The sequence below is a fragment of the Aethalodelphis obliquidens genome, unplaced genomic scaffold (genome assembly GCF_003676395.1).
Source record: "Aethalodelphis obliquidens isolate GAN/ISIS:26980383/991018 unplaced genomic scaffold, ASM367639v1 scaffold4, whole genome shotgun sequence".
Lineage (NCBI taxonomy): Eukaryota > Metazoa > Chordata > Mammalia > Artiodactyla > Delphinidae > Aethalodelphis > Aethalodelphis obliquidens.
Genome location: NW_020837948.1, coordinates 83,366,728 through 83,375,160, shown reverse-complemented (window position 1 = coordinate 83,375,160; position 8,433 = coordinate 83,366,728). Strand labels below are relative to the sequence as shown.

Genomic DNA, 8,433 nt, shown 5'->3' with positions numbered 1-8,433 from the left:
GTGACTCATAGACCCCTTCCATTAGCTGGGCATCCCAGTGAGTTTTAGAGGAAGGGAATCTGCTTCCACTCACCTGCTTGGAGATTGGCTGGCTGAAGTTTTGAGATCATTATTTCAGTAGTTGTATTAGCTGTTTGATGACTCCATTTCTAGGCTAAGTGTTCTCACAATGCGACACCCCTGATCATCATGAGCAGTCCCACATGGAAAGTTGTTAGAAATACAGATTCTCAGGCCCCACCCCAGAACTATTGAACCAGAAACTGGGGCTAGGTCGCGGGCATCTATATTAGCAAGTGCTCCAAGCGATTCCAATGTGCACTCGTGTTTGAGAACTGCTGTTCCAAAGATGTTTCTCTTCCTCAATTCAAAATGATACTCTAAGAAGTGGATGTCTACTTGGTATGGCCTAATACGAAAGATATGCCTTACCTTAAAAATTATTCCTTTGAAGTTCTCTTATGATTTTCCATCCATCACACACTTTAGCTTAAAAGCTTTCTGATGCACTTTAGCTGAGGCAAAGAGAGTCTCCTAAGGAGAAAACTCCAAAAGTTTATTAACTACTTCAAGCAAGGCAACTTCCACTTGAGTCCAATCATCCTTACTGTGATGCTTATTAACTATAGAATATTTCCTCGTGTAAGACGAGGATTAAGGATGGGACTCACCTTTCCTTGCATTATCTTCTCCATAGCAATTATCACCATCAAACATACCATATATTTTATTTGCTTATTTTATGTTCTGTATGTCCTCCTCCACATGAATGTGAGCTTTATGAAGGCAAGGGCTTTTGTATGTTTTATTCACTGCTGATTCCCCAGCACCTTGAACAGTACTGGGAACATTGTAGACATTCACAATTATTTGTTGAGTGAATGCATGAAGTTTGGGTTTCAAGAATGTGTTATACAATTTGTTGTAGATTTGTATGCTTATTGATTCATTGAAGAAAATTACAGTTTTTGTTCTGATTTCTACTTGTCAGGATGCTTAATACCACAGGCTTCATAAGGTCCTCAGAAGTCCCATCATTTTAGTGCAACATGAACAGAAGAATTTATTAGATTGATGTGGACGTTATTACCTAGGGGTATGCTACAGAGCATCATGGATGGGAACTGGACAGGGGAGAAGACACGGGAGGCAGGGAGAACAATAATGTGAAATGAACACAAAAGGATTTATGTTGGTAACTCCTGGGTATGACAGTCTGCTGTTGGTTCAGGAGTGTCCTTTTGTAGCGATTATTTTGGGGCAGTAAATCTGTTTATCAGTAACTGTGTTAGGTCTAACACCTCCCAGGATGCAGTATTTCCACTTTCCTGTTGGCACACCTGACAGCTCCTACTTCACAGATGTTCACTGTTCTCTGGCTCATTGATGATCCCATTTTGACGCAGAAGAGCTGGTCTCCACTCTTGAAGCACTGGGAGGGCAATAGGCAGACACACTTGGAGGTGGCAGCTGCAATGAGAGAGACAGTGTGACTCACCACAGTGCTTTAAGGTTTGATTTTACCTAACTTGTCCCCAGAGCAGTGAGCACTTTGGTGGCAATGAGTGAGAATGCTGGAACAAAGGCAATGACCCAACTGTGGCTGAATGGAGTGATCTGGGTATAAGAGAGGAGAGGGCACTGGTAAGTCAGTAAGGTGCAAGAGCTGGGCTACCTCTGACACCTCCCTCTCACTCACTGCCCACATCCAATCAATCCATTTACACAATGTCTTCAGTCTGTCCTTCATGTTCTTTTCTCATTGGCACCACCTGGGAACAGTTATATAAGGTATCATTTATTGAGCCTGCACCATGAAACCACACACTAGGCCAAGTGCTTTGTGTGATTTATTTCATTTAATTCTCACAATAAACATATGAACTATATGGCATTATACTAATTCTACAGATGAAGAAACTCAGCTCAGAGAGGCTAAGTGATATGCCTGTGGTCCCACAATTAGTATGTGGTAGAGGCATATTTTAAATCGTGAATGACTCGCAAGCCTGAACTCTTTTAACATAACTCTGTGTCACATTTTAAATTTCTTTCTAGAATATTCCTGGGTTATGACTAGGGATCTGGATTTTTAATAAGCAGTTAAATTGGGTGATACTTTTATAAGGCCTGGTTTCAAAACCACCCCAACCCTTCATAATTCATATAAATCTTGTGTTCATGAAAGAGTTTTAAAATGATCATTTAGGGGTAAAGTTACCAAAGCCAAGCATATTAAACCAGTTTTAAGTAAATGGATATAGGCTCATTTATACATACACATGTTTTAGTTAAAGTTCAAGGTCCTCCACAGATGGTCTCAACATCCCTGCACAACATTATCTTTTCTGCTTTCTCTGTCCCAGGTAGAGTGACTCCCTCTCTCTTTCCCAAGCAAGACCCCGAAGGTGTTCCAAGTTGTGTCCTTTGCCCACACTAGCCCCTTCCTTTGCCGGACTGATGTGCTCTTTCCAGTTCTCCACATGTGTGATGTCTACAAGCCTCACCTCTTTCATGAAGCATTTTATAGGCACATCCCCCGACTGATGTTTCCTTTAAATAAACTTTAATGGTGTAAATTTGTCAGCACTACCTCTGATGTTTTTATACTTTCTTGTTAGTTAGCTTTTCATATGTCTTTCTCCCAAGACAGTTAGTTATAAGTGCTTTGTTAGAGAGCAGTAACTGTGGTTCTTCCATCTGTTTATCCCATTCAGTTGTTAACAAGGTGCTCAATTAATTCTGCTTCATCAACTGATTTCAATTCTGAATTTGAGGGTGCAGGTATAAGTATTCAAAAAGAAATGTATTTGGTGGATCTGTGATAATTTATGTTGCCAAAATATCTGAGTCAGCCTGAGAATCAGGCTCTAGTCTCTTTGGGGCAGGTATCAGTTCTTTCCCACATGTCTCAACTGATGGGAGAAAATAGGGAAAGGGAATGGGGAGATGATCATTAAGCGTATAAGCTTCCTGTCCTCAGTAGGAAATAGTTCATGAACAGGCGTGAATTTCCCTTTTACACCTTTGCCAACCAGCTAGAGAAATTCTAGTTGGGGAGAGTCTTGTTTGTTGTTGGAAACTATAGGGTTTGGTGAAGGACAGGAGACTGTTCTACCTCTAGAGAGGATGTCAGTTCCCCAGGCTTGTGGAAAGGCCATGGTCACCACTCTTGTAGTATGGTTATAGCTTAAATACTCTTAGCAAGATGATTTTCAGATTATTAGCATGAAAAGTCCCTTCCTGTCACCTCCACTAATTCATGTTTCCATCCTTATGAAACCCTTCCTGGCCAGAAGGTATTTACCTCTCTTACCGCTCTTGTCACATACTGTCTTATATTAAAGTTATTCATGTAATCATTTGAAAAGCTGTGAAAATTAACTCCCCAAACTGAACAATTTGAGGGTACAAAGCTCCTTTATCGTCACACCTCTCACCTTACTATGTACAGTGACTTTGGCGTATTGGATACTAAATGGATGTTTACTGAATACATTTTCCCCCCCTTTTGGTTGATCCTGGATATTTTTGAAATTTAGATAAAACATTTCATAGCTATAAAAGTAGGCTCCTTGGGGAGGCTTCTGTGTTCTAAGTTTTGCAAAGTGAACTTCATGTTACTTTGGAGTTCCATTTTAAACTTTTTATCATTTCATTTTTGATAGAGAAGGAAAAGAGTAACAAAGTAGTACAAAATGTAATCAAGAACACAATTTAATCAAGGTGACATTCAATTCAACCCAAAATTAGTAATATCCCAATTTGCCATGAGTGGGTTGGGTATAAAATACATTTTTAGTTTCCTCTCTTTATAAATGCTGTGGTTTGTACACTGACTCTGTTCTGCTACAGGAACAGAAATCTCTGTGACACTGACTGTTGCTCACCAACTAAGAAGGCTGGCACAGGCAGACCATATCTTTAGGGGGAAAAAGGCTTTCAGTTTTCTAACTGTGTGTAGGATCAAAGGATATTTTATTTATTTATACATTTATTTATTTTGCGGTACACGGGCCTCTCACTGTTGTGGCCTCTCCCGTTGCAGAGCACAGCCTCCTGAGTGCAGGCTCAGCGGCCATGGCTCACGGGCCTAGCTGCTCCACGGCATGTGGGAACTTCCCGGACCGGGGCACGAACCCATGTCCCCTGCATCGGCAGGCGGACTCTCAACCAATGTGCCACCAGGGAAGCCCCAAAGGATATTTTAAATGACTTAAATCTCTCATTAAGAAATGTTCATGTTTTAGTATGATTACCCCAAGACATTCTGCTAACTTGACCAGTATTGGTAAGTATTCAAACTTTTTATGTTCTTTTATTTTTTTTTCTGAAGGTAACAGTAGTTTTTTTTTTTTTAATTGCACACATGTCTATAAACCTAATAAATAGGTTTTATCTTTTTTTTTTTTTTTTTTTTTTGCGGTATGCGGGCCTCTCACTGTTGGGGCCTCTCCCATTGCGGAGCACAGGCTCCGGACGCACAGGCTCAGCGGCCATGGCTCACGGGCCTAGCTGCTTCACGGCATGTGGGATCTTCCCGGACCGGGGCACGAACCCGTGTCCCCTGCATCGGCAGGCGGACTCTCAACCACTGTGCCACCAGGTAAGCCCTATTTTTTTTTATATAGTAGGTTCTTACTAGTCATCAATTTTATACACATCAGTGTATACATGTCAATCCCAATCACCCAACTCATCACATCACACCCCCACCCCCCCGCGGCTTTCCACCCTTGGTGTCCATACATTTGTTCTCTACATCTGAGTCTCAATTTCTGCCCTGCAAACTGGTTCATCTGTACCATTTTTCTAGGTTCCACATATATGCGTTAATATACGATATTTGTTTTTCTCGTTCTGACTTACTTCACTCTGTATGACAATCTCTAGATCCATCCATGTCTCAACAAATGACCCAGTTTCTTTCCTTTTTATGGCTGTGTAATATTCCATTGTATATATGTACCACATCTTCTTTATCCATTCGTCTGTCGATGGGCATTTAGGTTGTTTCCATGACAGGGCTATTGTAAACAGTGCTGCAATGAACATTGGGGTGCATGTGTCTTTTTGAATTATGGTTTTCTCTGGGTATATGCCCAGTAGTGAGATTGCAGGGTCATATGGTAATTCTATTTTTAGTTTTTTAAGGAACCTCCATACTGTTCTCCATAGTGGCTGTATCAATTTACATTCCCACCAACAGTGCAAGAGGGTTCCCTTTTCTCCACACCCTCTCCAGCATTTGTTGTTTGTAGATTTTCTGATGAAGCCCATTCTAACTGGTGTGAGGTGATACCTCTTTGTAGTTTTGATTTGCATTTCTCTAATAATTAGTGATGTTGAGCAGCTTTTCATATGCTTCTTGACCATCTGTATGTCTTCTTTGGAGAACTGTCTATTTAGGTCTTCTGCCCATTTTTTGATTGGGTTGTTTGTTTTTTTTAATATTGAGCTGCATGAGCTGTTTATGTATTTTGGAGACTAATCCTTTGTCCGTTGATTCGTTTGCAAATATTTTCTCCCATTCTGAGGATTGTCCTTGTGTCTTGTTTATGGTTTCTTTGCTGTGCAAAAGCTTTTAAATTTCATTAGGTCCCATTTGTTTATTTTTGTTTCTATTTCCATCACTCTAGAAGGTGGATTAAAAAAGATCTTGCTTTGATTTATGTCAAAGAGTGTTCTTCATATGTTTTCCTTTAAGAGTTTTATAGTGTTCGGTCTTGCACTTAGGCCTCTAATCCATTGTGAGTTTATTTTTGTGTATGGTGTTAGGGAGTGTTCTAATTTCATTCTTTTACATGTAGCCATCCAGTTTTCCCAGCACCACTTATGGAAGAGACTGTCTTTTCTCCACTGTATATCCTTGCATCCTTTGTCATAGATTAGTTGACCATAGGTGCATGGGTTTACCTCTGGGCTTTCTATCCTTTTCCATTGATCTATATTTCTGTTTTTGTGCCAGTACCATATTGTCTTGATTTCTGTAGCTTTGTAGTATAGTCTGAAGTCAGTGAGTCTGATTCCTCCAGCTCCGTTTTTCGTTCTCAAGATTGCTTTGGCTATTCGGGGTCTTTTGTGTGTCCATACAAATTTTAGGATTTTTTGTTCTAGTTCCGTAAAAAGTGCCATTGGTAATTTGATAGGGATTGAACTGAATGTGTAGATTGCTTTGGGTAGTAGATTCATTTTCACAATATTGATTCTTCCAATCCAAGAACATGGTATATCTCTCCATCTGTTAGTATCATTGTTAACTTCTTTCATCAGTGTCTTATAGTTTTCTGCATACAGGTCTTTTGTCTCCTTAGCTAGGTTTATTCCTAGGTATTTTATTATTTTTGTTGCAGTGGTAAATGGGAGTGTTTTCTTAATTTCTCTCTAAGATTTTTCATCATTAGTGTATAGGAATGCAAGAGATTTCTGTCCATTAATTTTGTATCCTGCTACTTTACCAAATTCATTGATTAGCTCTAGTAGTTTTCTGGTGGCATCTTTAGCATTCTCTATGTATCATGTCATCTGCAAACAGTGACAGTTTTACTTCTTCTTTTCCAATTTGTATTTCTTTTTCTTCTCTGACGAGGCTAGGACTTCCAAACATATGTTGAATAATAGTGGTGAGAGTGGACATCCTTGTCTTATTCCTGATCTTGGAGGAAATGCTTTCAGTTTTTTACCATTGAGAATAATGTTTGCTGTGGGTTTGTCGTATATGGCCTTTATTATGTTGAGGTAGGTTCCCTCTACGCCCACTTTCTGGAGAGTTTTTATCATAAACCGGTGTTAAATTTTGTCAAAAGCTTTTTCTGCATCTATTGAGATGATCATATGGTTTTTATTCTTCAGTTTGTTAATATGGTGTATCACATTGATTGATTTGCATATATTGAAGAATCCTTGCATCCCTGCAATACATCCTACTTGATCATGGTGTATGATCCTTTTAATGTGTTGTTGTATTCTGTTTGCTAGTATTTTGTTGAGGATTTTTGCATCTATATTCATCAGTGACATTGGTCTGTAATTTTCTTTTTTTGTAGTATCTTTGTCTGGTTTTGGTATCAGGGTGATGGTGGCCTCATAGAATGAGTTTGGGAGTGTTCCTTCCTCCTCAATTTTTTGGAAGAGTTTGAGAAGGATGGGTGTTACCTCTTCTCTAAATGTTTGATAGAATTCACCTGTGAAGCCATCTGGTCCTGGACTTTTGTTTGTTGGAAGATTTTTAATCACAGTTTCAATTTCATTACTTGTGATTGGTCTGTTCATATTTTCTATTTCTTCCTGGTTAAGTCTTCGAAGGTTATTGCTTTCTAAGAATTTTTCCATTTCTTCCAGGTTGTCCATTTTATTGGCAAAGAGTTGCTTTTAGTAGTCTCTTAGGATGCTTTGTATTTCTGTGGTGTCTTTTGTAACTCTCCTTTGTCATTTCTAATTTTACTGATTTGAGTCCTCTCCCTCTTTATCTTGATGAGTCTGGCTAATGGTTTATCAATTTTGTTTATCTTCTCAAAGAACCAGCTTTTAGTTTTATTGATCTTTGCTATTGTTTTCTTTGTTTCTATTTCATTTATTTCTGCTCTGATGTTTATGATTTCTTTCCTTCTGCTAACTTTGGGTTTTGTTTGTTCTTCCTTCTCTTGTTCCTTTAGGTGTAAGGTTAGATTTTTTATTTGAGATTTTTCTTGTTTCTTGAGGTAGGCTTGTATAGCTATAAACTTCCCTCTTAGAACTGCTTTTGCTGCATCCCATAGGTTTTGGATCATCGTGTTTTCATTGTCATTTGCCTCTAGTTAGTTTTTGATTTCCTCTTTGATTTCTTCAGTGATCTCTTATTAGGTAACTTCTCCATGTGTTTGTCTTTTTTACGTTTTTTCCCCTGAAATTAATTTCTAATCTCATAGCGTCGGGGTCAGAAAAGATGCCTGATATGATTTCAGTTTTCTTAAATTTACTGAGGCTTGATTTGTGACCCAAGATGTCATCTATCCTGGAGAACGTTCCGTGCGCACTTGAGAAGAAAGTGTAATCTGCTGTTTTTGGATGGAATGTCCTATAAATATCAATTAAATCTATCTGGTCTATTGTGTCATTTAAAGCTTCTGTTTCCTTTTTTATTTTCATTTAGGATGATCTGTCCACTGGTGAAAATGAGGTGTTAAAATCCCTCACTATTATGTGTTACTGTCGATTTCCTCTTTTACAGCTGTTAGCAGTTGCCATATGTATTGAGATGCTCCTGTGTTGGTTGCACATATAATTGTTATATCTTCTTCTTGAATTGATCCCTTGATCATTATGTAGTGCTCTACCATGTCTCTTGTAACATTCTTTATTTTATAGTCTATTTTATCCGATAGGAGTAGCGCTACTCCAGCTTTTTTTTTGATATCCATTTGCATGGAATATCTTTTTCCATCCCCTCAGTTT

The 8,433-nt window shown here is 38.8% G+C and overlaps 1 protein-coding gene across 1 annotated transcript in view; it reads right to left on the bottom strand.

Moving 5' to 3' along the window:
• Positions 1-1,294: 1,294 nt before the first annotated feature.
• Positions 1,295-8,433, bottom strand: part of C6 (complement C6) — a 91,101-nt gene continuing 83,962 nt past the window's right edge. Inside the window, exon 17 of the mRNA XM_027101196.1 lies at positions 1,295-1,470. Within this exon, the coding sequence (XP_026956997.1) occupies positions 1,295-1,470 (176 nt within the window). The remainder of the gene's footprint in view (positions 1,471-8,433) is intronic.